The sequence below is a fragment of the Lates calcarifer genome, linkage group LG20 (genome assembly GCF_001640805.2).
Source record: "Lates calcarifer isolate ASB-BC8 linkage group LG20, TLL_Latcal_v3, whole genome shotgun sequence".
NCBI classification, from domain to species: Eukaryota; Metazoa; Chordata; class Actinopteri; family Centropomidae; genus Lates; species Lates calcarifer.
Window position 1 is genome coordinate 14,201,464 of NC_066852.1, and position 27,977 is coordinate 14,229,440.

Here is a 27,977-nt window from a genome sequence, read left to right on the forward strand (position 1 = left end):
ACGTGGAAAGCTAAGTACATTTACACAGGCATGACTCCGTGTTAATGATGTAACTTTTACTTTTAATACTTTAAGCAGCTGATAATATGTCTGTGCTTTTACTTAAGAATGATTTTAAATGCAAAACTTTTACTTCTAAAAGTATTTTAAAATTGTGATAACTATACTTCTTAGATTCTTAATCCTTAATCTAAATTAGTGAATAAAAATATAACCCAACCAACAGTAACCTGAAATTTCATTTACAGGTTACAGTTTATTTCCATCCCTTTCTTTGTTTCCATTTACTGCCACTTTGCAGGTGATCATACTGTAAGATTGAAGAATGAAGAACACACTGATACAATATATACAGAATCATTTTCCATTCGAGAGAATGACAACTTACAGTGACTGGAAATGTCTACAACGTATGCATTGTTGTTAAGCTTATCAAACTGTTTCCAGGTCCAGTTATTATATGCATTTACTTACACCTGTATGTTATAAGTAGCCATTGTGATAGCCTATTAACAAATGCAATACTTAAGTTGTCAAATGCACTGATTACATAATGTGTCACTTCACCAAATTGCCCTTAACTTTCTTGCAACAAAACAAAACAAGCTCCCCAGAAACAGAAACACAGACAGATGCACGTGGCTCTATACCTACTTCAGCATGCAGCTACATTTCTCAATAAACACAGAACTGGTAGACAGCAGTGCAAACTGCAATGCTTTATGGGTGATATTCTATTCTGGTTATATGACTGAATGTGGGGGGCTCATAGAACTGGAGGAGCTTGGGTTGCTCAGAGATGGAATTGGTGCTTAAGAGTCTTTCTCAATCTCGCCCGGCTGGTGCAACCGCTGCCTGGAAGAAGATTGTAATAACTGTGCAGAGACTGGCATTTCAATGGTGCTGAGATCCTGGGTGTGACCTGCAGTGCAATACAGAGTGATGTAACAAGAACTGGGTGTAGAATTTGCACAGCAAAGAATTAAAGCTGACAAGCTACTTTTCTGACATAAGAGTAGAGCTAAAACAATTAATCAATTAATCAAATTGTCAATTAATCAAACTGTTAATTGTCAGTCAAATAATTGAATAATTGAACAGTCAAACGGTAAACGTGTTAAACATAACCTGTTAAATATCAGCAGTTAACACTGTTACTGTGAACATTTTAGCCTGCTAATGCTAGTATTAATAAGCCTCACAGAGCTGCTACTGTGGCTGCAGACTTTGTCATGTTCCCAAGTTCTTTATTTACCAATTCGTGAAGTGGTCTGATCCAGTATGCTCAGGTACGGGAGGTAGATGTTGCTCGGTCCGTGAGGAGAGAAACAAACTTTTCCATCATCCAACACCACATTCTCACCAAAAACACAGAGCTGAAAGAAATGGAGAAAAAGAAGTACATGTTAATGGTTTAAGCTTTACCTATTTTTTGAGCACTGACTGGTACTAGTACGTATACTCAGTATGTCTGTGTGTTTGTTTACCTGCTTTTTCAACAGTTTCTGTGTCAGTTTTAGAAGTTTGGTGGTCTGTACTCCTCTCAGGTCGCTGAGCAGCAAAGTAGCCCGAGCAAGAGTCACACTAGACCCTGGTGGTATGCATGTCCGTCCTGACAGCAGACCCACTGCTTCCTACATACACGTATACACAAACAGAACACAACAGCACTGTGATTACTTTAAATCACTACACATTCAACAGAACAAACAGAATTATATTTCCTAAGACTGAAGGCAGGTACTAGAGAAATAATGACCTGTACAGTATCATGATAATAATAAAAGTGAACACTAAAAACAATTGTGACAGTTGTGAAGAGTGAGTTGCTTTTCACTGAACATAAAAATGTAATTTGACACAAAAATAACAGAAACAAAAGAATCTCTCTCACACCTACATAATATATTATAAATCTGTTAGGTGGTAGAGTGGTCTATCTGTAATGCCAGGGTGAAAGGTGGCCTCAGCTTGAAGAGGAAAACTAATAACTAAAAACTAAAGAGTAATAAATTTCTTAATTTCTTTTAACAGCCATTTGCTATGAACCACTGCATAATCCTAGGATCAACTCTTCTCAAAAACCCCTCCCCTACATACTCTGTGTCACAATACATTTGCAGCCAAAACACGACACTCAGTATACCCAGTGGCCGAGATTAAAGTGGTTAGTACTCTGTGCTGTGGCGGTAGTAACCCCAGTTAAAATCTGGATCAAAGCAACAGTACAAAATTGTACTCCTTAGTTTTGGTGCTTAAGGTATTCCAGCCTCTGCTTTACAGGATTTTAAACTGGACTGCTGATGCATATTTACATGCAACTATTCACATGCTATTCTGTGACAGCAGATCTGTTCCCAGACATGGTATACCATAGAGCTAGTGGTGCAATGGATAAAGCATCTGACTTTGGATCAGCAGATTCTTTGGTCAACTCCTGGCTAATTCAGAGAACTCTTATTAAATAATCGCTCGTCCTTCATCTCCAAAACTCCTCCTCTATGTGCTCTGTATCACAGCACATTTACAGCTGAAAGTAGCAACATGATAACTAAAAGGCCTTTCAATGTGTGCTGAAAGAATCTCCTTCACTTACAGTCAGTCACTGGTATCCTAAAACCTCTATTGTTGTTAACGTTGTTTTCCTCAGTGAGGCCCCTTATTGTCTAGTGTTACTTACTACTCATCTTGATTCTGTGGACAAATTTGTCCCTGAGGGTCAGAAACAATAGTGCTGGATAAATCATTTGTGGAACCTGTTATTTGTCTCACATTGTAAGGAAATTTCATACAATAAAGCATTACCTTTGCTATTCAGAGCTGGTAATATGCTATCTGAACAGCAAGGCACGCAGTATACCAAGTGGCCGTGATCGTATAGTGGTTAGTACTCTGCGTTGTGGCCGCAGCAACCCCGGTTCGAATCCGGGTCACGGCAATAGTACCAAGCTGTACTGTGTGCTTTTGCTACTTTACATAATCCAGTCTCTGCTTCAATTTGAAAGATTTTAAACTGGACACCTGATGCATATTTTCCTCAGTGAGGCCTCTTATTGTCCAACTCCACAGATCAGCTGACCAATATTTTCCACACCTCTGCAAAATACAAAAATTCACATGCAATTCTGTGACAGCAGAGCTGTTCCCACACATGGTACAGAACAGGGCTAGTGGCGCAATGGATAACGCGTCTGACTACGGATCAGAAGATTCTAGGTTCGACTCCTGGCTAGCTCGAACAACTCTTTTAAATGATCGCTTGTCCTTCATCTCCCTGTCTTTAGTCTCACTTTGTAAGGAAAACCCATACAATAAAGCATTAGCTTTGATATTCAGAGCTGGTAATATGCTATCTGAACAGCAAGGCACTCAGTATACCAAGTGGCCGTGATCGTATAGTGGTTAGTACTCTGCGTTGTGGCCGCAGCAACCCCGGTTCGAATCCGGGTCACGGCAACAAGACCAGAGTTAAGGTACTCTGGCCTCTGCTTCAGTTTTAAAGGTTTTAAACTGGACACCTGATGCATATTTTCCTCAGTGAGGCCTCTTATTGTCCAACTCCACAGATCAGCTGACCAATATTTTCCACACCTCTGCAAAATACAAATATTCACATGCAATTCTGTGACAGCAGAGCTGTTCCCACAGATGGTACAGCACAGGGCTAGTGGCGCAATGGATAACGCGTCTGACTACGGATCAGAAGATTCTAGGTTCAACTCCTGGCTAGCTCGAATATCTCTTTTAAATGATCGCTTGTCCTTCATCTCCCTGTCTTTAGTCTCACTTTGTAAGGAAAACCCATACAATAAAGATTTACCTTCGATATTCAGAGCTGGTAATATGCTATCTGAACAGCAAGGTACTCAGTATACCAAGTGGCCGTGATCGTATAGTGGTTAGTACTCTGCGTTGTGGCCGCAGCAACCCCGGTTCGAATCCGGGTCACGGCAACAAGACCAGAGTTAAGGTACTCTGGCCTCTGCTTCAGTTTTAAAGGTTTTAAACTGGACACCTGATGCATATTTTCCTCAGTGAGGCCTCTTATTGTCCAACTCCACAGATCAGCTGACCAATATTTTCCACACCTCTGCAAAATACAAATATTCACATGCAATTCTGTGACAGCAGAGCTGTTCCCACACATGGTACAGAACAGGGCTAGTGGCGCAATGGATAACGCGTCTGACTACGGATCAGAAGATTCTAGGTTCGACTCCTGGCTAGCTCGAACAACTCTTTTAAATGATCGCTTGTCCTTCATCTCCCTGTCTTTAGTCTCACTTTGTAAGGAAAACCCATACAATAAAGCATTAGCTTTGATATTCAGAGCTGGTAATATGCTATCTGAACAGCAAGGCACTCAGTATACCAAGTGGCCGTGATCGTATAGTGGTTAGTACTCTGCGTTGTGGCCGCAGCAACCCCGGTTCGAATCCGGGTCACGGCAACAAGATCAGAGTTAAGGTACTCTGGCCTCTGCTTCAGTTTTAAAGGTTTTAAACTGGACACCTGATGCATATTTTCCTCAGTGAGGCCTCTTATTGTCCAACTCCACAGATCAGCTGACCAATATTTTCCACACCTCTGCAAAATACAAATATTCACATGCAATTCTGTGACAGCAGAGCTGTTCCCACAGATGGTACACCACAGGGCTAGTGGCGCAATGGATAACGCGTCTGACTACGGATCAGAAGATTCTAGGTTCAACTCCTGGCTAGCTCGAATATCTCTTTTAAATGATCGCTTGTCCTTCATCTCCCTGTCTTTAGTCTCACATTGTAAGGAAAACCCATACAATAAAGATTTACCTTCGATATTCAGAGCTGGTAATATGCTATCTGAACAGCAAGGTACTCAGTATACCAAGTGGCCGTGATCGTATAGTGGTTAGTACTCTGCGTTGTGGCCGCAGCAACCCCGGTTCGAATCCGGGTCACGGCAATAGTACCAAGCTGTACTGTGTGCTTTTGCTACTTTACATAATCCAGTCTCTGCTTCAATTTGAAAGATTTTAAACTGGACACCTGATGCATATTTTCCTCAGTGAGGCCTCTTATTGTCCAACTCCACAGATCAGCTGACCAATATTTTCCACACCTCTGCAAAATACAAATATTCACATGCAATTCTGTGACAGCAGAGCTGTTCCCACACATGGTACAGAACAGGGCTAGTGGCGCAATGGATAACGCGTCTGACTACGGATCAGAAGATTCTAGGTTCGACTCCTGGCTAGCTCGAACAACTCTTTTAAATGATCGCTTGTCCTTCATCTCCCTGTCTTTAGTCTCACTTTGTAAGGAAAACCCATACAATAAAGCATTAGCTTTGATATTCAGAGCTGGTAATATGCTATCTGAACAGCAAGGCACTCAGTATACCAAGTGGCCGTGATCGTATAGTGGTTAGTACTCTGCGTTGTGGCCGCAGCAACCCCGGTTCGAATCCGGGTCACGGCAACAAGATCAGAGTTAAGGTACTCTGGCCTCTGCTTCAGTTTTAAAGGTTTTAAACTGGACACCTGATGCATATTTTCCTCAGTGAGGCCTCTTATTGTCCAACTCCACAGATCAGCTGACCAATATTTTCCACACCTCTGCAAAATACAAATATTCACATGCAATTCTGTGACAGCAGAGCTGTTCCCACAGATGGTACACCACAGGGCTAGTGGCGCAATGGATAACGCGTCTGACTACGGATCAGAAGATTCTAGGTTCAACTCCTGGCTAGCTCGAATATCTCTTTTAAATGATCGCTTGTCCTTCATCTCCCTGTCTTTAGTCTCACATTGTAAGGAAAACCCATACAATAAAGATTTACCTTCGATATTCAGAGCTGGTAATATGCTATCTGAACAGCAAGGTACTCAGTATACCAAGTGGCCGTGATCGTATAGTGGTTAGTACTCTGCGTTGTGGCCGCAGCAACCCCGGTTCGAATCCGGGTCACGGCAACAAGACCAGAGTTAAGGTACTCTGGCCTCTGCTTCAGTTTTAAAGGTTTTAAACTGGACACCTGATGCATATTTTCCTCAGTGAGGCCTCTTATTGTCCAACTCCACAGATCAGCTGACCAATATTTTCCACACCTCTGCAAAATACAAATATTCACATGCAATTCTGTGACAGCAGAGCTGTTCCCACACATGGTACAGAACAGGGCTAGTGGCGCAATGGATAACGCGTCTGACTACGGATCAGAAGATTCTAGGTTCGACTCCTGGCTAGCTCGAACAACTCTTTTAAATGATCGCTTGTCCTTCATCTCCCTGTCTTTAGTCTCACTTTGTAAGGAAAACCCATACAATAAAGCATTAGCTTTGATATTCAGAGCTGGTAATATGCTATCTGAACAGCAAGGCACTCAGTATACCAAGTGGCCGTGATCGTATAGTGGTTAGTACTCTGCGTTGTGGCCGCAGCAACCCCGGTTCGAATCCGGGTCACGGCAACAAGATCAGAGTTAAGGTACTCTGGCCTCTGCTTCAGTTTTAAAGGTTTTAAACTGGACACCTGATGCATATTTTCCTCAGTGAGGCCTCTTATTGTCCAACTCCACAGATCAGCTGACCAATATTTTCCACACCTCTGCAAAATACAAATATTCACATGCAATTCTGTGACAGCAGAGCTGTTCCCACAGATGGTACACCACAGGGCTAGTGGCGCAATGGATAACGCGTCTGACTACGGATCAGAAGATTCTAGGTTCAACTCCTGGCTAGCTCGAATATCTCTTTTAAATGATCGCTTGTCCTTCATCTCCCTGTCTTTAGTCTCACATTGTAAGGAAAACCCATACAATAAAGATTTACCTTCGATATTCAGAGCTGGTAATATGCTATCTGAACAGCAAGGTACTCAGTATACCAAGTGGCCGTGATCGTATAGTGGTTAGTACTCTGCGTTGTGGCCGCAGCAACCCCGGTTCGAATCCGGGTCACGGCAATAGTACCAAGCTGTACTGTGTGCTTTTGCTACTTTACATAATCCAGTCTCTGCTTCAATTTGAAAGATTTTAAACTGGACACCTGATGCATATTTTCCTCAGTGAGGCCTCTTATTGTCCAACTCCACAGATCAGCTGACCAATATTTTCCACACCTCTGCAAAATACAAATATTCACATGCAATTCTGTGACAGCAGAGCTGTTCCCACACATGGTACAGAACAGGGCTAGTGGCGCAATGGATAACGCGTCTGACTACGGATCAGAAGATTCTAGGTTCGACTCCTGGCTAGCTCGAACAACTCTTTTAAATGATCGCTTGTCCTTCATCTCCCTGTCTTTAGTCTCACTTTGTAAGGAAAACCCATACAATAAAGCATTAGCTTTGATATTCAGAGCTGGTAATATGCTATCTGAACAGCAAAGCACTCAGTATACCAAGTGGCCGTGATCGTATAGTGGTTAGTACTCTGCGTTGTGGCCGCAGCAACCCCGGTTCGAATCCGGGTCACGGCAACAAGATCAGAGTTAAGGTACTCTGGCCTCTGCTTCAGTTTTAAAGGTTTTAAACTGGACACCTGATGCATATTTTCCTCAGTGAGGCCTCTTATTGTCCAACTCCACAGATCAGCTGACCAATATTTTCCACACCTCTGCAAAATACAAATATTCACATGCAATTCTGTGACAGCAGAGCTGTTCCCACAGATGGTACACCACAGGGCTAGTGGCGCAATGGATAACGCGTCTGACTACGGATCAGAAGATTCTAGGTTCAACTCCTGGCTAGCTCGAATATCTCTTTTAAATGATCGCTTGTCCTTCATCTCCCTGTCTTTAGTCTCACATTGTAAGGAAAACCCATACAATAAACATTTACCTTCGATATTCAGAGCTGGTAATATGCTATCTGAACAGCAAGGTACTCAGTATACCAAGTGGCCGTGATCGTATAGTGGTTAGTACTCTGCGTTGTGGCCGCAGCAACCCCGGTTCGAATCCGGGTCACGGCAACAAGACCAGAGTTAAGGTACTCTGGCCTCTGCTTCAGTTTTAAAGGTTTTAAACTGGACACCTGATGCATATTTTCCTCAGTGAGGCCTCTTATTGTCCAACTCCACAGATCAGCTGACCAATATTTTCCACACCTCTGCAAAATACAAATATTCACATGCAATTCTGTGACAGCAGAGCTGTTCCCACACATGGTACAGCACAGGGCTAGTGGCGCAATGGATAACGCGTCTGACTACGGATCAGAAGATTCTAGGTTCGACTCCTGGCTAGCTCGGCGAACTTTTTAAAATAATCGCTTGTCCTTCATCTCCCTGTCTTTAGTCTCACTTTGTAAGGAAAACCCATACAATAAAGCATTAGCTTTGATATTCAGAGCTGGTAATATGCTATCTGAACAGCAAGGCACTCAGTATACCAAGTGGCCGTGATCGTATAGTGGTTAGTACTCTGTGTTGTGGCCGCAGCAACCCCGGTTCGAATCCGGGTCACGGCAATAGTACCAAGCTGTACTGTGTGCTTTTGCTACTTTACATAATCCAGTCTCTGCTTCAATTTGAAAGATTTTAAACTGGACACCTGATGCATATTTTCCTCAGTGAGGCCTCTTATTGTCCAACTCCACAGATCAGCTGACCAATATTTTCCACACCTCTGCAAAATACAAATATTCACATGCAATTCTGTGACAGCAGAGCTGTTCCCACACATGTGTGGCGCAATGGATAACACGTCTGACTACGGATCAGAAGATTGTAGGTTCGACTTCTGGCTAGCTTGGACAACTCTTTTAAATGATCACTCATCCTTCATCTCCAAAACTCGTCCTCTACATACTCTCTACTTTACAGCTCTACACACTGCTTTACAGCTGAAAATAGCCACAGGTAAATGGCTTTTCAACAAGAAATGAGTCTGAGTGTGTGTTTGTTGGTACCTGTAGCATTTCCATGCTGTCATCAGTTTTGCCTTTCTGTGCTTCCAACCCGGCAGCTTCAACCATCAAAAGGGCTTGAATATCAAGGTCTCCCCATAGTGCACATTCAACAAGACCCTCCTGTAACACCCGAGCTGCCTCGTCATTAATGTTCTTACCTTGAAAACACAAATAGACACACAGATTGAATAATTCTTCATAATTCTTTCATTAACATGTATGCAGCACACTGGGCACAATACAGCATTTGAGATACTTATGATATTAGTCAAACTGTTTTAGTCTAAAACACACCACTCAGAAAAATGGAGGAGCAACACAACACATAACCGGACCTGGGAAAGAGGCAGTGGTGCCAGGGATTTGTGCTACCAGGCTGCGGACCAGAGTCAGGCGGCAACGCAGCCACAGTGAAACTCCAATTCTCTCACTAGCCTCAGCAGCTCTGGGACAGTCTTCATGCAGGGGATTTGATACAATGTATTTTTTAGTGCCCTGTAGACATGGATATAACACATATACGCTATAAGGTTCTGTTGGTTGTAATGTTGTTATATTTATGAGACATTATACAGATGAGATAAGGATTTCATATGCTTGGAATTTGTTATGTCAACATGCTACCCGTTCACTTCCAGTCCTGGGGGGTGGGAGCTCAGACACAGGTTTCTGAGAGCAAGGTATGAATCGTTTTATGATTACTAGAGACGTCTGTAGTAGCACCAATGATGAAACTGCCATCTCAGAACTGATGGAGAATATTAAAATGGTCAGAATAGTCATGGTAGGAAATATAAAGAAAAACAATCACACACATACATAAGGACACTGTACCTAAGTGCAGTATGTCCTTGCTGCAGGTAGAGGTTGGCCTTTAGAAGATTAGACTCTATTGCCAGTTCCAGGCTCTCCATTTCACTACAACACTGAGATGTGAGCTGCTGTGAAATGGAGTGCAACAAGAAGGATGCTGCTTCTAACAAAAGAAACTTTTAACAGAGGAGATGATAGTTATTGGTAAGTTCACAAAAACAAAAAGCTGCTCTAATTTTACTGTATGCTGCCAAGATTAAAACAGTTCAGTGCGGAAATTAGAGGAAGTGGCAAACTCCTCGAGTACAGATCTAATTAAAAATCCCCAGGAAGTCTCACCTTTATCTTTTCTGGAGTGAGCCTCTCTTTCTCTGTAACAAGATCCAGCACTTTTGACTCTTCTATCTTTAGACAGGAGCTCTCAGCATCCACTCTGTCCTGTTCATGGTGTTTTGAGTTCACTGAACAGCTTGTTATGCTGACACAAGCATCTCCTTCAACAGAATCTGAAAGAAACTAAAAACTGTTTGATCCACAGTGACTCTCTGAATGAAATCAAATTGTATTTAAAGTGAATGTGAATGCTTTAATACACAAGTAGAAAATAGTATGATGAAAATGATGAATATAGTGGAATAGAGTTAAGCGTCTTACAGGCCAGCGTATATGCAGATGAATTTTCATTATGCAGTGACCAAATCTCATTTAGTCCTCTAAGACTAAAGGTGGTTACTCATATCTAAAAATTTCTATTTGAAGCACTAAATAACCAATCATGAAGTACTGAGGCATGTTTATTTCAAGAGGACACCTAGATCTCTTAGGTGCTGGATATCTGGAGAAATGGAGAACACAAAAAGGTCCTATGTAATGTCCCTATGTAAATTAAATGTATGATAATTTAATAGTCTCCTGCTCTACTCCAATAAGAGATGTCAGAGAAGAAAGTACTCTCGCTTACAGACCTGGCACAGGAGAACCATGCACAGTGTTACTGAGTGCCAGGACTAGCTGAACACGAGCCAGGTTGAATCGAAGGCACAGTGTGGATCCATACAACGTTCGGACCTCTGGAGCAAAGTCACAGTTCACAAGTTCTTCCAAAGCCTAACCACAACAACCACATACACATAGAGTACATTCACAAAAAATAATGCAGTAAGAAAATTAAATAAGCATCTTTTTGAGATTTTTAAATTTACCCCCCTGCTAGGAAGGGTATATAAATATTTGCGTGCATTTGGGTTGTTTGGAAATAAAAAATTGCACCTGCACCATACAAACTGTGGCAGTATGATTCTTTTTTTAAGAATGATTTATGTGACCAAAAACACTGTAATATTAATGTTACATCTAAATTAGAATATTGACAGAATAATACTAATGAAATGCCCCTAGATCGTCTTCACAAATCTGAAGAAATCCCATTAGAAAATACCTCTGCATTGTCCAGGAGAGACTTGTTGGTGTAGAACATCTTCATGGCCTGCACAATAAGCAGAGTGTACAACATCTATTCAGATTATGGCATGTAACAACAAACAAAATAACAACACTTTAAATACTGTGCAGAGGCAGCACTGGAACATATATTTTGTTGTGGCAAACTTCCAGAAATAATCTACAGTTTGTTTCTAACTAATGTTTAAATTAGATCTGAAGCAAAGGGTACACAGACCTCCCTAAAGAGGGTGGCAGGCAAACAACCCATGTGTTCACAAATTCCATGAGAGAATCAGATTTACAGTATTATAGACACAAGGCCAAAACTGTTACTAAAAGTATACATAGGGTATGCAAACAACAGTGAGATGGAACACTACCAGAGAGAGGAAACATATATGTGTGTTCCTATGTGTGCGTTCATACTTGGTGATCATCTTTGGCGATGTAGTTTCCATTAGGCAGAAGGACACCTACTCCTTGTGTGAGCTGAACTGCCTCCTTTACGGCTTCAGTGAACAGACACAGTTCAGTAAGGGCGCGTATCTGCAGAAAACACCAACCCAGATTAAAAACTTCACCAGAACCACGAGAGGTAAAACATTCACATGTGCATACAGGAGACAACACAAATACTGACCTTAAGTATTTTGCCCTCAACAGTGCGTTGCACATCTCTGCACACAGTCCCCACAAAATGTACATAAAGAGCTAGCATGGGCAGTAACTGAAATTAGAAATTAGAAACATAGTTTAAAACTAAGTCAATTATGTATCTTGATCATTGCAGTTCAAAGTGAGGACAGACAGTGTAGTGTTATGTGCGTACCGTGAAGTAGTAGCCTGTGGTGAAAAGCCAGTGGCAGATGAAATTAAGGCTGGTTACAGTGGTACCAAGGTGAACCCTATGAGGTTCAGAGAAAAGGTCAACTCCAGGGAGCAGTTCATCTCCAATGTTGTGTGAGGCGTACTGGAGGTCGGCTTGGGGATGAGCCAGGGAGCAGCACAGCACGCACTAGGCAAGTGGATGACACACATACACAGGCACCAAAATAGAATCTGAATAAATACCCATATATGCACACATAAAGTTATTAAAGCTAAAGTTATTAAAGCTTCGTTTGTGAGGAGAGAGAATAACATTCCCTGGAAGTATTACCTTAAAGAGGTGAGCAGAAAGGAGACTGCACTTTGTCCGCTGACTGACATTAGAAGTTAAGAAATGCCTGCAGATCAAAACACATACCTCAGGAGTAGGTAGGTTTTAAGGCATTTGTTTGCAACACACACAAATAAGCACGTCAAATCAATGATAAAGGTCACTGAAACCAACTGTGCAATCTTAGCAGTGAGCCCAGCAGCCTGCAGACATCCCCAAATGCCAGCCTGTTTCAGGGTTTGTTGCATGGAGCCACTTCCAAACGACACGCCATCCCATCTCTCTATTGCTCCTGAGCTCTGTAAGGCACAGTCTACAGCTTTACTCCAGTATGAGTGTGCTGCCCTGAAGATAAAACACAGAATTTAAATATTGTAAGAATGTAAGGAAAGTCATTTTTGCTGTATAATTGCAGGTGAATGCATACAATAAAAGACTGTGCACTTGCTTCAACTCACATACATACACACCCTTGGGATAAGACAGATTTCTAACCTTGTGTTTCCATTGTAGAAATGTAGGTTTCCCATTTCATGCAGTGCCAGAACTCTGAGGGAGTCATGATTGTTGGCCTGGAGATACTCTGATGAAAAGTTGGATGGGGGTGGGAGGGAAAGTAAGACCTTTATCACTTTATCCAGACATTCCATGTACTTATTATTTAGTCTGCTGGTACTCTCTATAACACATTAACTCAATGCCACACCCTCTGACAAACTTGTCAATACTGGCTGAGTATGTGATAAGTATTTCATGTTCTTACTTATGGAGGTGGAGTATGCAGTAGTGACGGTCGGCATGTGTTCAGAGCTGATAGGGAGGCTGTAGAGAGCATCTGGAGTGCTGTAGTCCTCCTCAGTGAGGTCACAAGGTTGGATGTTTGGAGTGGGCATAACGATGGGACTGAAATCCACCAGGCTTGCAGACTGGCTGAGACTTCTGCTCTGGCAGTGCCGCAACTGTGCCACAAAATCTGGAGAGAAAAACAGGCAGTGTAAACAATGTGAGTTTGAAACAGTTGTTGTATGCGTGTGTGTGTGTGTGTGTGTGTGTGTGTGTGTGTCCACTCAATCAGAACTGAACTCACATGGCTGTGTGTATGCCAGAAGCAGCAACAGTAATGAGCGACTATGCTGGAACACCTGAAGACAATGTGGTCTTCTCTCAAGAGCTTGATGATAACAGCTGAGCGTGTCTTCTACATCCAGAGGGACGCACACAAGGGACATGGAGCACTGTATTTCTGCACCTTAGACACAGAACATATATCCATGAACACATTATCCATGCCAACACAACCTGTTCACACTTGTTCGACCTTTGTTCTTTCTGTATCTCACCATTCCACCATTCCTATGCTATTTTATAGTATCTGAAGCATTTCAACTGTAGGGCAGTCATCATCATTTACTATAAACAGCTGTTTGTGTGAGTGAAATATTGACGGAAGCTGGTTGTTCAAACCTTTAACCTCAACTGCATGTTGAGGAGTGGAGTTTGTGTGTGCTGCTTTTTTGTGAATGTGTGGTCTCTCTGCATGGTGATGTTTCCATCCACTGACTATTTGACAGCCTGCATAGCTCCTGTAAGTTACCTGAAATATAGAAATGAAAGCACCATATATATACAAATATAGTACAATACGCACATTGAATAAATAAATATAAATATATTAGTTATTATAAAAACACAGGTGAGTATGTTTTTAGATTTTATGGTGCTTCATAATCACTGTATAAAAATTATCATCTGACCTCAGTCAGTTTTCTTGTTGGTGGAAGAATAATGAGATATATGACATCACAAATGACAAACAAGAAAAGCCTGAAAACAGTTGTATATCTCTTATCTTCCAAGGTGATAAAATATCCCATAGTGTTTCTATAGAAAAAATGTATTGGCTTGGATTTGAAACTGTAGCTTGAACATGTTTCTGTGTGTGGGTATGCGCTACCTCCTTGCCAGTGGCCTTGTGTGTCTTGACATGGTGCGGTTGTGGAACTGCAGGTCCTCCAAAACAACTAATCCTTTCAAGCAGCCTCCTCTGCGCATGGACTAGTAGAGGGGTTATGATCAAGACGTAACGTTCACTGAGATAGATACACAGATGATGCAGACACACACACAGTGGTGTTTCAGTTACTTCAGAGGACATTAAATTGATTTGCATTCATTCCTTTCATGCTTTTTCAATCAAGTCCCCACATGTGACAGTATAACCAGCTTTATGTGACTCTTTGCCCCAGGTGACTCTTTGATCCAGAATTACAAACTGGATTCCCTGACAGGTTAACAAGCAAAAATATGGCACATATGCTGCACTTGTAGATTTATGATATCAATGTAATCTATCTTATTCACCGTGTGTATGAGTTGAAAAGTAAGGCGAAGTGTGCCAGGCTTTCCCATTTGCCACTATCATGGAGCCGCTCCAGAGTGTGCAACACCAAGGTGCGGACCCATCGCAGGTCCACCTGGGTGCTATCATCCAGTGGGGCTGAGAAGTGAAGACTGGACTCTAGTTCCTCCTCAGTCAAGTCGCTGTCGTACAAACTCCACAGCTAGTGGGGACCAAGATGAAGATGAAAGTCACAAACAGGACTGTATCATCTTCACAAAGTGCAGACTGTTGTGACCATAGCAATTATTGGCAGCGTATAGATCACAACAGCCTTTGCAATCCAGAGGTTTGGCTTTTTAATTATCTATTAGAAATGAATAATTATGTCTGTGAGCAAGTAGCTAAGTAGGTGTATATGGCTGCATGTGATACTTACCCCTAGTCTGTTCAGCATGTCCATGATTAGGTCAGTAGCCAGCACCAGCAGCTGGGTGAAGGTGGTGTGCAGCAGTTCTGCTGTAATGGGAGAATGAGATTCAAGCTGTACTAAGAGAGCAAGTCTGCTGCTTTGGTCCCACACAGTCTGACACGCACGCTGCAGAATTGTCCAGTGGCTGCCACGATGGGCCAACACCTGGAAAAGATTAAAAACAGATGCATAAAATACAATATAAGTGCAGACAAATTATTAAAGTTGATGATGTTTTTTATAGAATGATACACAAACTTAAGAAAGCCTGGATTTATGCTGTAATGTCAGAATGTAGGTACTTGTGTTTGAATGTATGCCCGTGCATGTATGAACAGTACCATGGCCCTTCGGAGATGTAAAGCAGCTTTGTTAAGTGAGTCCAGCAGCACAGCAGCAGCATGCCTGTGCATCTCAATCTGCTGTTCCACAGTCTGAGAGGCATCCTCTCCCTCCTCACAACTGTCCTCTGAGTCATCAGCTCGAACTACTGGAAGAAAAGGAGGGGGCAAGCGATGAAGTCAGAGCAGGTCATTAATGTTTCCTCTAATTTGTGTGTACTATTTTCCTCACCCTCCTTTTTCTGCCTGTCTTTGTGTGCAGCCACATGATCTTTAAGACCAGAGTGAGAGGAGTCTCTCTCTGAGACAACTTCATGTTTAGAAGACTGCTGTCTCTGTGAGTTCCTCCGTACCAGGATACCAGAGTAGGCCAGAGAGAAACACAAGGGATTTAACTGGCTGTACCTGAGCAAAGCACATATAGAACACAGGCATAAACATATGAATATATGATGTATGCAGAATAATTAATATTTTTAAAACTAATCATGACAATAATGACTACAAATGTTACAATTTTAAACAAAAACAACACTACATTGTGGGCCACTTCATGTAACCAAAAGAAAATGATCATCAAAAATGCTGAAGTGGTAAAATAAAGTAGCGGGTATTTTGAGTGTGAACCTGTGCTGCCATGTTCCTCCATGCAGCTGCTCCAAGCACTGGTAAAGCAGTGCTATATGTGCCTGGGCCATGCTGTAGTTAAGATGTGACCTCCACACTCTCTCCTCATAGCACATGTTCCTCAGGTGAAGCTGCTTCTTGTGGCGTTGCACCACAGACGACATCATGGTTAGCAGGTTCTCCACAACCTGCATGTCCCTACATACATGGACAGAAGGCCAGTGCACATGTAGTTACATGAATTCACGCATACAATATAATAATGCACAAAGATCACACACACATACTGTACCTGTTAGTTTTCACTCTCTGAAGCATGCTGTGAGGCATTTTCTGCTTTATTTTTTTTCTTGTATCATCATGAGAAGGTGTGTTCTTGTTCTGCTTTAAAAAGCATAAAAGCACAAAGTATTATATGTGTCATTTATGTTCAAACAATGCAACAAACAGTGAGAAATAATCATTACATAGTACATTACATTTTTGCAGTTTTTTAGCTGCTTCCTTTCAGGTCAGGATACATAACTAATAAACTGTACTTAAGATAGTTGTGATGGTTGTCAACAGTATACATAAGACAATAATGAGAGCAATCCACAGGGAATTTGTAGAGCATAAGGCTATACAGTAAATTGGTGCTATTTTACATTATCTGAAACCAGAAAACTTTATTCCTCAGAAAAAAGATGTGTCTTCTCCATGTGTGCAGCTGCTTGGTCTTCATCCATATACTATAACGCACCAAAACAAGCGCATATGATGTTGAGGATATTGTATGACCTTGTGCGCAAGTATATGTTCATGTCGTATTTTCACCTGGGGTGGCTCATTTCCTTTTGGAGCCTGAACACTGTTTCTTCTTTTACTGTGACCGTTTCCCTCCAAACATTTTGTGGACAGTCCCATCACCTCGTCTCGCCTGACAAAAAGAGATCTATAAGATCAATAAGGTCAATAACAAACTGCAATAATATCCATATATAAGTGGACAGTAATGCACTGACGTTGACATTTTGACTGTATCAGTATTATATCAAAGGATTATCAAACTAAAGCTTAATTTCTTTTCCTTTTGAAAAATCAGCAAGGAGTTATGTAGTGACAGTATACCTGGAAAGGAATTCAAATATGCTCTGGCCCCACTTTAATACAAGATCTGGGTGACCTTCTTCCATCGTTCTCTGAAGTAGTAGAGCCGCATACTCAGTGAAAAATGCCTTGCGTCTGAGTTTCATCACTATCAAGAACATGCACACACACAAAAAAAACAAAAAACAGATGTGAATGAACAATATTAGTTATTCATTAAAAGAAGTATGTGAGTGTGTGCTATTTACCATCTTGATAAGCGTCCTTTAATGTGCTGCTGGAGATCAGATCATACAATATGGTGGGATCCTCAGAGCCAGTCAGTGGGCGTGAAATCTCTACAGAAAAAAAAAAGTTGTTGCCACTACAGGAAAAAAGTGCTATTTGGATCAGAAATATCACCTATTATGCTTCAAGTAGTTAAGTGAAAAAGTAAAAAATTGTTAGACTTCTTTCTGACCACCTTGTTTTGAACATCCTCAAATTAAAAGAAAATTAATGAGTCCCGTGTGTGTGCCTGTGTGTTACCATTGTCTGTGGTGAGAGCTGCTTCAGTTGTGACTCTTTTCTTGTTCTTCGCATGCAGTGCCTTCAGTTGAAGACTTGCAGCATGATCTACCACCTTAGACTACACACACACAGAAACACACAGAAATACTATAGGGCAAGATATTAAGATTATTTAATATCATAACATCACCTAAAATAAAATAATACAATAATGTATTGGGTAATCGTGATATACCATTGTTCTAAGAGGATAATTCATGAAATAAATCAACACTTCTCTTCCTTATACCCACAGCTTCACCAGCAAGTTTCCTGATCTGCAGCTGGGCATCACAGACCTCCTGGAGCAGCATGCGACCACAGTCCATCACCACAAAAGCCATGTGATGCTCCTTGAGCATGCGTAATGTCTGGTCAGGAAAGATAAAGACATTCTTTTGTGCAAGGCTCCTGGTTAATTATGACATGAGGTGTCTGAGAATAGTGAGTCACTGTGGATGATCGAAGTAGGGGGGAAACATGCTGTGAAATCTATAAAAGATGATTGTAAAATGTACTGAAGTCATTTTTTCAAAGGACACAGTGATTTCATACAGGGTAAGTGTAATGTTGATTGAGTTATGTGTTTACACATGAGAATATGAGTCTTTAGAAGAGGTTGTTTTTCTTTTTTTTTTTACCAGAATAAAGGCAAGTTAAGAGTTGATGCTAATTTCTGCCATGCAGCTCACACCCAGAGCTTAATAAGACCACTGGGAAGTTTATTGTGTGCAAAAACACAAACAGAATAAACTCTACATATACACACATGCAGACACACCTTTGTCAGGTAGTAGGTGATACAGGCTATCATGTGCATAAACGACTCTGAGATGTTTCCAGTCCATTTTTGTTTGAGAAGTCCTGAATTCTCCTCCAAAACTATCAAGCATTTCTGTAGCACCTGAACATCAGAACACAGACACAGGCACAAAAACACACAGTTAGGAATTATTTATAGGTCATATTATGTTATGTTGAAAATAAAATTAAGTTTAAGTTAAGACTTATATGGGTGTGGTTTTTGCATACCTGCACCACAGGGTTGCAAGTGATTTGATGGAAGATTAGAGGTGCCAAGAGGCCATAACAGCTTACTACAGCCTGCAGAGCAGCAATACCGTCATTCAAACACATTGCCAAGTCCATGGCCACCAGCATTCGCTCACATTCTGCCAGTCTGGCTTCCTGCATGCAGATACAAGCACATATAATTTATTTATGCTACTTATGTTTACCTTTATTCACATCAATGCAAGCAAAAAAGAGACATAAACTGTCACACTATGATAATACTATCAACAATAACTATCAAAAAATTGTTTCACGTTACTTCTTAATTTGGTAAATATACATATACTTTTCTATCCACATTTTACCTGTTCCCAGATAAATGGTCCACTGTCACTGAATGAGTCACAGTACAAAGATCCCTGCTGAACGTTGATCTCTGTCTCAATGAAGATGGAAATGAGGAACATCTGACACAGGTGAGGGGAGGAGAGTTGTAGAGTCTGTTTATGCAACCTTTAGCATGGTGAAGGGGGACAGAGTAGAAGGAGATCAGCAAAGGCAAAGACATACAGACTCCTTGACTTGAACTGTGTGGATGTGTTTCGCTCCTTACTTTGCGGTAGCAAGTCTGTCCTGTATACTTTGGGACCCAGGGTCAGGGATGGTATAGTGGCTCCACAGTTCATTGCAGGCTCTCTTTGCTAAGGTATACTGCCCTGTTTGAAATGCCACCTGAGGAAGGAGTCAAAAAAGCTGCATTAATAATCCTGGCCTGTCAATGCTTCCCATTTACCAAAATCCCTACAATGAACAACATTTGTGTGTCAGTGTTAATCATTATAATGTCTACAGGCTCACCATCCTACCCTACACCCAAATTAGCTAACACGTGCATAGAGTATACTGTGTGTTAGAGTTGAAGTCTGGTGAAGCAGACACTTGGCACTAGTTTGGACTAGTGTGTAGTGTACCTGAGCCAAGTGAGCCCACGTGGAGAGTAGAGGTAAAGGCATTGATGCCAGCAGTGGGAATGTTGTCCTCCCTATGGTGTTGCCCAGTAGCTTGCCCTGGCTGTTATAGGCTGCAACAGCAAACACATATTTCTGGTTGGGCACCAGCCCCTCCACACTCAGCACACATTCACCAGATACTGCTGGCACCTGGAAACACACACAAAGTCAGTCAGTCAGTCACAAAGTTAATATCATGGACACACATCAGAAGACAAAAATGTGTCCCACTAGACCTGATGCTCTTCTGTGAAAGAAACAAATCATACCAGATTTCCAGTTCCTGGCAGGCTGCAGTCTCCAAGACGGACTTTCCGGTTGATACCCTCAGCTGTTCGGCCGCAGAGCTGGTACCAGCACACCTGAAACATACAGTATTTAAGTATATTAAGTATGTAAATTGTGTTTGGTCATTTACTGCTTGTTAGATTAGTAATTTAACTACATAATTAAAAGCAAATCTCACTTGTCCCTCCAAATTATAAGGTGCTGGGGCAAAGGTTAAGGAGTGGTCAGTGCGTGAGAGAAGTATGGGGGGAGGTGGAGGGATTTCTTTTTCCTCCTTCACTCCTTTGTCTTTATTTTCAGCTGGAGTCTTAGAGGTGGTGGAGAGAAACAGTCTTCTCTCCTCTACTCCTGCTTTCTCTATCAGAGAGGAGGCCTCCTGGCAACAGCACACAAACAAACAAGTTAAATATTCATTTCACTTCATTAAAGCTTATGTCAATCACTGCTCCTGGGTTAAAAAAAAAAGGCTACGTCTGAGTCACAGAATGTACTGATATTAATTAGTTTGAATTCCAAAAACAGACACTATTTGATTTCACTGTTTAGTATGCCATCAGTCAGAGATGTTACAGGAGATATCATAAACAAGAGATGATTTATCACAGTTAAGCCTTATTAACCATATTAACTTCATTATTTTCATAATGTGGAAATATACCAGCAGGTGGCATGAGATATGTCAACTTTTTTCCACCACAAGCATATTCATGAGTGTGTCTAAGAAAGTATGAATGTGCATGTGTTACCTCTAGCAGACTCTTGGTTTCACTGCTTTTATTTGGTTCCTTGTTGTTGTTCACCAGCAAGGCTTTCTGGATCAGGAAAAGAGCTTTGGACACCTTGTTCTTCTTGATCCGATCCAACAGTTCAGACTCCTCAACTAGACACAACAATGGACTTGTCAGAACAAACCATGATATTTAAACCCATCATTTGTGTCCATAACTAGGCATGATTTATAAGTAGACATATTGTTGTAATGTAACCAATACGCTTTTAGAACATTTATGCTAATTAACCATGATTTCAACTGCTGTTTGTAAACCAGCAAGTACAGGATAAAAAACCTACACAATTTCTATTGATGTAAAATTGAATACAAAGGCTAAGTAAATCTCATAAATCCAAAAAGTGATTTTGTCAGTCTGACCTGCATTTAGCTGCAGCAACTTGAGGGAAGCTCTGTGGTGGATGATGTCTAGCTCTAGATGAAGGTCTGTGGCTAGCAGGGGAATGCGTGCCGACTGAATGTCTCGAGAGCTTTTCATATCTGATTCTGCCTTAGTTTCCACTTCTTCTTTTTCCTTCTTACTTATTTCATCTTCCTCATTTCCCTCCTCTGATGATGTCAGATTAGACAGGGAGGGAGTTGATGGAGGGAGGGGACAAAATTTCTATCAGAACAAGAAGAAAACAGGTTTTAGCAGCACTCACTCAATGTATATTCTCAATCTATATTGATTTCTGTGTCATTTTTTCTGTACATGTTTTCCATCATAGCTCAAGGCAACATCTAGCTTAAATAAATGTCACACTGAATTTTCATCAACCTCTTTTACATTAGTGTTGATTGCCTACCTGCATGAAGGCAGAGTCAGTGATTGCTGAGGAATCTTGGGGCAGCAGTGTAGCTACACCTGTTGCCAGAGCTTTAAGACCTCTCCTCGCCACCTCACACACCTTCTGAAGCAGCTCTGTGCTTGAACTCTGCAGACACACACAAACACACACACAGCAAAATGCATGCTTTGCAATATTACAGAATATTGCTCCTTTTTTTGATGCTCTGCATATACAGTTCAACCATTCACATACCTCAACAAGAGAGAAAGAGTTTGGTTTTACACCATCACCATCTGCTTCAGGAGCTGCTAGACATAAGACTTGAGAATAATCATATTGCCATAACACTGGTGTGGGAAAACATTGTTTGAATTATGTGTATTTGCATGTGTGTGACTGTATCGGAAGTTTATCAGATAGATCAAGGTCAAGCATTAAAGATATTTGATTTCAGCTGTCCTACAGACTGAAACAGTCCTAGTGGTAGAACCTAATCCCTCACTTGGATGTTGTGTTTGATTACCACGTTCAGCTGCACTCTCCAGCAGTATGGCTAATGTGTGGATCATCTCTGCCATCATTATGCAGTCCACAGTTGCCAGGTCACAGGCAAAGGCCACCTCACACAGCCTAGACAGACACCACAGCCACTGCAAACATGTTCAAAAATAATACCACACGCAAATGAGCAGAAATAAGGAGGATGTGTGCATTAAGTCCAAATCAAAGTTACAGTTCACTCTGTCCTATAATCCAAAAACTGCATTTATATGAAAATCTATACTCACTGTAAAGGAAAAAATCAACAATTTCAGTAATGCATTCCCATTTAAATACATACCTTGTCGTAATCATCTACCTTCTCCAGGTAGTGTGTGAGCTCTGGGTTTTGCAGCTTGTCCCTCTGCATCACCACCTTCACTTTAGCCCAGAGAAATAACACAACATCCAAAACCAGGTCTCCATCTGGTTGCACCTCCTACACAAACACACACACAGTATATTACCATACATACACACACTAAAAAGTCTTTCTCTGAACTAATTTTACTCTAAATCCTAATCCTTGATGGATCAACCCCAAAGCAAACACATACACAATATGGAAACTTACAGGAGCAGAGCCACAAACAGCCTTATGCAGGGTGTCTACCAGGCAAACGAACTCATCGTTCACTGAGAATGAAGACTTGTGTCTGTCTGTCAGAAATATCAAAGACAAAAAAACAAATAAAAAAATAACTGAATCAGTATCAGATATTTCGTAATCTAGAACCAGTGTTGAGTACCTGGTACCCAGTCAATGCTGGGTATGAGCATGAAAAACAAGCTCAAAGCATGTTAGCTAATATTCAGCAAGCAGTAAATAGGTTACAATATTCATAAATTTGAAGCTGTCATTGCTACCATCATTCCCGTTGTTGTCTTTGGGACGGCTTCTCTGGGAAGACAGCAGACTGTTTAAATCGTCAAGTAAAGCAAGCTCCATCACTGCCTTTCTGAATGGCGGACCTTCCATATCCTGACACAGAGAGACACACCAGACATTAAACTCAAACACAGGAATACACAAGTGAGAAGTGATAGAGATGGAATGAATTCCCCTTTTCTGTAAAATGAGAATTACAGTAGATTGCTTGTAAAACACTCACAGACAAAAACTGTAGCATCTCTCTGGCAAGTTCAGTGAATGCATCTGGCTGCTTGTACTGAAATAAGAGCTTGATGAACCTCACCGCAGATATGAAGGGTACTTTGTTTTCTCCTAGCAACACAACAGATCACATCATTGTAACACAATACAACACCTTGCACCATATCAATTAAATGGTGAACAACATGCCAATTGTAATGAAAGAAAAAGGACAAAGAAAACTAACCTGTAATGGCTAAATCCATTAGAGTGGATGTTGGTGTCAATGCACTAAGACATAAGCATGGCTGATCATCAGACCTTTGCTCACTAGAAGTTGTGACTCCTTAACAAACAGGAATATACACATCACACAAGCACATTACTCAATACATAAAGTGAGTAAAGTGAGTGTTCCACACCTTAAATACCCAATTACATTTCGAGAAATCTAAAGCATTTTCTGCACCTGTATGTTTGTCCTGAACTATGCACTTACTGTAACCACTGCTGTGTGTTTTACTAACCAGATAATATACTGATGCCAGCGGACAGGAGTTCCAGGATCACTTCTTGCAGCTCTGGTTCATCTGGCATCCTGGTCTGCAGCGGGTGTCTGGTGCTGTCCCAAAGTGCTTCTAAGATGCCCAAGAATTGTCCTGCGCTGCTGTCAAACAGCCCCATTAGCATGCGCTCTGTTGTAGTACGGGGCCATGGTGCCTGTAGTAACAGGTAACAGGAATAAAAAATAGTTTACCACCTAAGCAAACAGCCTGAGTCTATTATTACAAATACAGTAAAGTCGTTGCGTGATGATACAGCATTAAAGCAGATCTTATTACATTAGGTATGTCTTTGAGGGTGCTTCTGGTTTTGATTCTGAATGCATGCTTGGGTCTCCTTCTGGCCTCATAAACTGCCCGCTTGAAGATCATGGCACCAAGCTGGAGAAAAAAAGATCTGAATTACCTTTAATTTAAACCAAAGAGAGGCACATCAACACTGTACAGGGAAATGTATCAACCTATTAAACTAGGGTTCAGATATTCTCAAGAAAATGCATTCATTTTCAGGGGGCAACAATATGTATGTGAAGTTTCTACTGAGAAACATTATGAATTTAGAGCCACTTTTTGCAGGAATGAAATGAGAAAGAAGAAAAGTGGCCTCTCATGCTTGGGCAGTGTCTAATGGCCTTTAAATGGCACTTTAACTGATGCATGCACTATATGTTCCTTGCATCTTCTTTTCTCTCTTGACTGTGAAACACATTGCCAGCGAACAGTGTGAATGATCTCCACGCTGTAGTATTTTATCAGAATAAGAAAAACAAAGAGAATATTTCAATGAGAGGAGTCGCCTGCCTTTATAGAGGCTTCTTTATAAGCTCTCTGAGTCTCTCTGGTGGCAGGAACTTCACTCTGCTCCTCCAGCTTTGCTAGCTCATTGATTTTTCCCAGAGCTCTCCTGGCAAATTCCTGAAAGCATTTGGGGAAACACAAACAACCCAAAAAAATGGGGAACAGGACTTTCAGAATAGTTCAGAAATTCTGAACAAGAACCTTCTCAATGTAATTTGACTATGTGGACTAAATTTCATTCAAAATTTCCATACATAATAAATATGTCACCAGTATTTTAACACACTGAAAGCTAAGCACAGGGGATGCAATTTTAAACTGTGTTTGAAACAGTAACATCTTGATAGAGGAGATAGATAAACATCAAAGAAAAAATTTATCATATAGTCTAAGGTAATTAGCACTAGGTAATAAAATCCACCAAATTAACATCAGATAGACAGTTGGCAACAGAACAGAACAGAAAACTGCAGACAGACTGAGAGCAGGTGACAGTTGGTATATATGACATATTATATCAGCTTGTGAACAGCCTGTTGACAATGCGATGATTGTGTGTTTGTAGGTGTCTAGATGCAGATGACGTGTGTCTTTCACCTCCGCCTGCACTGCAGCCTGGTTGTCATAGTAACAGTGGCAGACAGCGCAGTAGAGTGTGACAATCCATGGGAGATACTTAGCAGTCATCAGAGGGATGGACAGCTCTAAACTGACGCTTGCCCACAGAAGGTACTCCAGTGCCTGAATAGGATTATCAAGAGTGACACAGACACTTATATGTACATTCTAAATCACACTAATTTCTGGTTGTCATATCATTCATTAGGGAAAAGTACCACTCTATTTTAAGGGTTGCATGCTGTTCTTCTTAGTCACAATACTTAGACAACAGAAGGACAGTAAAGACATCAACCAATGTGCAGAAGACAGTGAATCACTGAGAAGTCACTTTACAAAACTCTACAAAACTTAGCACAAACCATACATCACAAACCCTTACTCACTGTCATCCATTTTCCCTCTTATACACACCTAAGTGTGTATAAGACATGGAAAAAAACTCTTTGGAAGATGAATAGTCTGTAACAGTTAAAACAAAAAACACAGTATTATAAGTTTCCACCTGTGCACTGCAATTCACGGTCATCAGGTAACGACAGATGGTGTAGATGTGCAACGAGCCTGGAAAAGATGAGTACATAGTTTACACTACAATACGATATTAAATACAGTAGAATTTTATAATTTCTCACTTCACTTTAAACAACAGATGAGTTATCACTGATGATAGATGCAACGTAATCTTGCTCTTAAAAGTTAAGTTCTGCCTTACTTTCTACTAATATACCATTATATATTTGCCATGAGAGGTGCTCATGTTGCTGAAAAGCCTGCATCATGATCCTGATGAAGTTCAGCACGCGCAGCACTGTAAAGAGTTCCTTCTGGCTGAGGACGCTGTGTCTTTTCTCCAGCTCAAATATACACAGAGCACAGCCCTGCATTGCACGGATCTACACACACACACACACACACACACACAGTCACACACCAGGGTTCAGGTGCAAACATCTCAAAATATGACCTTTCTCCACATGACAACATTTCTTAGTAAAATGATAAAATACAGTAAGGAGGACACACTTTTCACTTTAGTCAGAAACATACCACACACAGAGACACACTACACACAGGTTCCCACAATACAGTGTACCTTCATGGCAAAGACATCTTGGTCTGTGTCAAACCCTTCAGGGAAGAAGCAGGCCATGAATTGGTCCATATCTGTGATGTCAGTAATTTTCACTGAACTGAACTGCAACAAGTGGAGACTGTAGCCTTGCCAAAGAGCCAGCTGGTACAACTACAGACAAAGAGGAGTGGGAAGAAAAATTTAATGACAACTATGACTGTTTGCTGTGCAAAAGACACCTTAGCCAGTTGGTTTGAGCACTGCCCACTGCCCACATCCTGCCTTACTACCATTTGCTCTTGCCTGTTTCTGCCGGCTTAATAAAGGTGAACTGTTATGAACAGTGTCTCAGAGTGAAGCTATTGAGTCCTCCTATACCTGAGCCATGATAGTATAGGTCCAACAACCAATAGCACAACTTGTCTTTTCTATCTTAAAGAGTACTTAAATTTATCATGTCATAAATTACCATGAATTATGAACCTGAAGCATTGGGCATCTGCTTCAAATGACTGACTATCCTTGTAAGCAACCTTCTAAGTTAGAAAAGCAATCAACCTCAGTTGTAGAAAGTAGATGTATTATCAGGCTATTGTGAATTACCTTTATTCCAAAGAGAAAATCTGCAATCTGCAACATACGCTCCTGGTACAACCTTGAAGGCAGTCGATGTCTGTACTTGCTCCATAACTCCACCAGGATTTTAATCCTTCAAAATGAAAATCATGTTAAAAACAGGTTGTTAAAATCAGTGATGTAATTAGACTAACAGTGTAACTAGACTGCAACTAGACTGACACTAATATATGGTTGATTCACCTTGTATGTAGCACATATTCATTTTCCAAGTTGGTGCATACCCTGTATTTATATGACACTCTGACAGCAAGCACAAAATTCAGACCAGAGAATTAAAAAAATTCTGCTTGCATATTTGACCAAAAGCAGATGCATTTCATGCTAATAGTCCTTCATTGCTTTGGTGCTGTAGTGGAGGAAGTACTTGGACTGACTTGAGTATTTCCTCAATTAATCGATTCGTTGTTTTAAAAAAAACTAAAACCGTAAGAAATGTCAATCACAATTACTCAGAGCCCGAAGGTCAACCTTCACAATGCTTCTTCTAGTTAAATTAGTTAAAGCAGTATTATTTTCTGTGGGCCCATAATTTGTCTCAGCTAAGTTACGTATCTATTGTCAAAAGCCAAGTCTAGTCCTGTGTGTTTTGCTAAAACCGTCCTAACGTAAAAATATTGTTTGAATAGCTTTTTTCTGACGAACAGCTGTCAGTAACTGTAACGCTAACAGCAAAGTTTAGCTTTTAGAGGGATAAAGTGCACACAGCTAACTTTAACTCGCGCTAACTTTAATTAGCTGTTAGCTAATTACTCTTACCCTTTAGCATAATTGCCGTTGTTGTCTTGGCTGGTTGAAGAAACGCCTCGTTTCATCAGTGTTGTGAACGAATTAACGTCCCGCTCAAAAGCTGAAATAACCGGGTTTCTTTTATCAAGTTTACCGTAATATGAAGCCGGCAAGTCCATCTCTGCGGGTATAAAGTTAATTTTAACCACATAGAGTATTTCTGTTAGCTACTATATCCAACAACAAACTGCTCAAAGCCACTGAGGCAAGGGATGTCACCATGGTAACGACGCTTAGGAGACAGGAAGTA

The 27,977-nt window shown here is 41.0% G+C and overlaps 1 protein-coding gene and 23 non-coding genes across 26 annotated transcripts; 23 read left to right on the forward strand and 1 right to left on the reverse strand.

Annotated features, from left to right (window-relative positions):
• Positions 1–41: 41 nt before the first annotated feature.
• Positions 42–27,959, reverse strand: LOC108893803 (cilia- and flagella-associated protein 54). 3 transcript variants are annotated; one of them, XM_018692175.2, is made up of 57 exons: positions 27,698–27,959; positions 26,906–27,011; positions 26,324–26,473; positions 25,958–26,123; positions 25,733–25,791; positions 25,207–25,350; positions 24,613–24,726; positions 24,091–24,192; positions 23,776–23,968; positions 23,496–23,594; positions 23,268–23,380; positions 23,023–23,137; positions 22,730–22,815; positions 22,457–22,594; positions 22,139–22,265; positions 21,868–21,920; positions 21,631–21,759; positions 21,203–21,446; positions 20,799–20,932; positions 20,231–20,428; positions 20,034–20,126; positions 19,726–19,914; positions 19,368–19,486; positions 19,120–19,267; positions 18,773–18,928; positions 18,522–18,644; positions 17,995–18,111; positions 17,720–17,819; positions 17,440–17,529; positions 17,213–17,339; positions 16,919–17,021; positions 16,395–16,486; positions 16,103–16,300; positions 15,708–15,880; positions 15,476–15,624; positions 15,102–15,299; positions 14,686–14,885; positions 14,279–14,414; positions 13,789–13,918; positions 13,412–13,573; positions 13,088–13,297; positions 12,820–12,907; positions 12,499–12,669; positions 12,325–12,391; positions 11,995–12,180; positions 11,806–11,892; positions 11,592–11,711; positions 11,161–11,208; positions 10,688–10,829; positions 10,062–10,228; positions 9,744–9,898; positions 9,534–9,657; positions 9,245–9,404; positions 8,910–9,067; positions 1,488–1,634; positions 1,256–1,376; positions 42–922 (listed from the first exon to the last, which is right to left on the reverse strand). In XM_018692175.2, exons 1-57 carry the CDS (start codon positions 27,844–27,846, stop codon positions 813–815), a joined length of 7,683 nt encoding a protein of 2,560 aa, XP_018547691.1. In that variant the 5' UTR covers positions 27,847–27,959; the 3' UTR covers positions 42–812. The 3 variants fall into 3 exon arrangements, with proteins under 3 accessions (XP_018547691.1, XP_018547690.1, XP_018547689.1); XM_018692174.2 differs by having other exon boundaries at positions 16,395–16,483; positions 21,868–21,923; XM_018692173.2 differs by having other exon boundaries at positions 21,868–21,923.
• On the forward strand, positions 2,867–2,938 carry trnah-gug (transfer RNA histidin (anticodon GUG)). The gene has a single exon. It is a non-coding gene; the product is annotated as a tRNA-His (tRNA).
• On the forward strand, positions 3,165–3,237 carry trnar-acg (transfer RNA arginine (anticodon ACG)). Its single transcript has one exon. It is a non-coding gene; the product is annotated as a tRNA-Arg (tRNA).
• trnah-gug (transfer RNA histidin (anticodon GUG)) lies at positions 3,385–3,456 on the forward strand. The gene has a single exon. It is a non-coding gene; the product is annotated as a tRNA-His (tRNA).
• Positions 3,662–3,734, forward strand: trnar-acg (transfer RNA arginine (anticodon ACG)). The gene has a single exon. It is a non-coding gene; the product is annotated as a tRNA-Arg (tRNA).
• Positions 3,882–3,953, forward strand: trnah-gug (transfer RNA histidin (anticodon GUG)). Its single transcript has one exon. It is a non-coding gene; the product is annotated as a tRNA-His (tRNA).
• On the forward strand, positions 4,159–4,231 carry trnar-acg (transfer RNA arginine (anticodon ACG)). The gene has a single exon. It is a non-coding gene; the product is annotated as a tRNA-Arg (tRNA).
• Positions 4,379–4,450, forward strand: trnah-gug (transfer RNA histidin (anticodon GUG)). Its single transcript has one exon. It is a non-coding gene; the product is annotated as a tRNA-His (tRNA).
• trnar-acg (transfer RNA arginine (anticodon ACG)) lies at positions 4,656–4,728 on the forward strand. Its single transcript has one exon. It is a non-coding gene; the product is annotated as a tRNA-Arg (tRNA).
• trnah-gug (transfer RNA histidin (anticodon GUG)) lies at positions 4,876–4,947 on the forward strand. Its single transcript has one exon. It is a non-coding gene; the product is annotated as a tRNA-His (tRNA).
• Positions 5,174–5,246, forward strand: trnar-acg (transfer RNA arginine (anticodon ACG)). The gene has a single exon. It is a non-coding gene; the product is annotated as a tRNA-Arg (tRNA).
• trnah-gug (transfer RNA histidin (anticodon GUG)) lies at positions 5,394–5,465 on the forward strand. The gene has a single exon. It is a non-coding gene; the product is annotated as a tRNA-His (tRNA).
• On the forward strand, positions 5,671–5,743 carry trnar-acg (transfer RNA arginine (anticodon ACG)). Its single transcript has one exon. It is a non-coding gene; the product is annotated as a tRNA-Arg (tRNA).
• Positions 5,891–5,962, forward strand: trnah-gug (transfer RNA histidin (anticodon GUG)). Its single transcript has one exon. It is a non-coding gene; the product is annotated as a tRNA-His (tRNA).
• On the forward strand, positions 6,168–6,240 carry trnar-acg (transfer RNA arginine (anticodon ACG)). The gene has a single exon. It is a non-coding gene; the product is annotated as a tRNA-Arg (tRNA).
• Positions 6,388–6,459, forward strand: trnah-gug (transfer RNA histidin (anticodon GUG)). The gene has a single exon. It is a non-coding gene; the product is annotated as a tRNA-His (tRNA).
• trnar-acg (transfer RNA arginine (anticodon ACG)) lies at positions 6,665–6,737 on the forward strand. The gene has a single exon. It is a non-coding gene; the product is annotated as a tRNA-Arg (tRNA).
• On the forward strand, positions 6,885–6,956 carry trnah-gug (transfer RNA histidin (anticodon GUG)). Its single transcript has one exon. It is a non-coding gene; the product is annotated as a tRNA-His (tRNA).
• trnar-acg (transfer RNA arginine (anticodon ACG)) lies at positions 7,183–7,255 on the forward strand. The gene has a single exon. It is a non-coding gene; the product is annotated as a tRNA-Arg (tRNA).
• trnah-gug (transfer RNA histidin (anticodon GUG)) lies at positions 7,403–7,474 on the forward strand. Its single transcript has one exon. It is a non-coding gene; the product is annotated as a tRNA-His (tRNA).
• On the forward strand, positions 7,680–7,752 carry trnar-acg (transfer RNA arginine (anticodon ACG)). The gene has a single exon. It is a non-coding gene; the product is annotated as a tRNA-Arg (tRNA).
• On the forward strand, positions 7,900–7,971 carry trnah-gug (transfer RNA histidin (anticodon GUG)). The gene has a single exon. It is a non-coding gene; the product is annotated as a tRNA-His (tRNA).
• Positions 8,177–8,249, forward strand: trnar-acg (transfer RNA arginine (anticodon ACG)). Its single transcript has one exon. It is a non-coding gene; the product is annotated as a tRNA-Arg (tRNA).
• Positions 8,397–8,468, forward strand: trnah-gug (transfer RNA histidin (anticodon GUG)). Its single transcript has one exon. It is a non-coding gene; the product is annotated as a tRNA-His (tRNA).
• Positions 27,960–27,977: the final 18 nt, after the last annotated feature.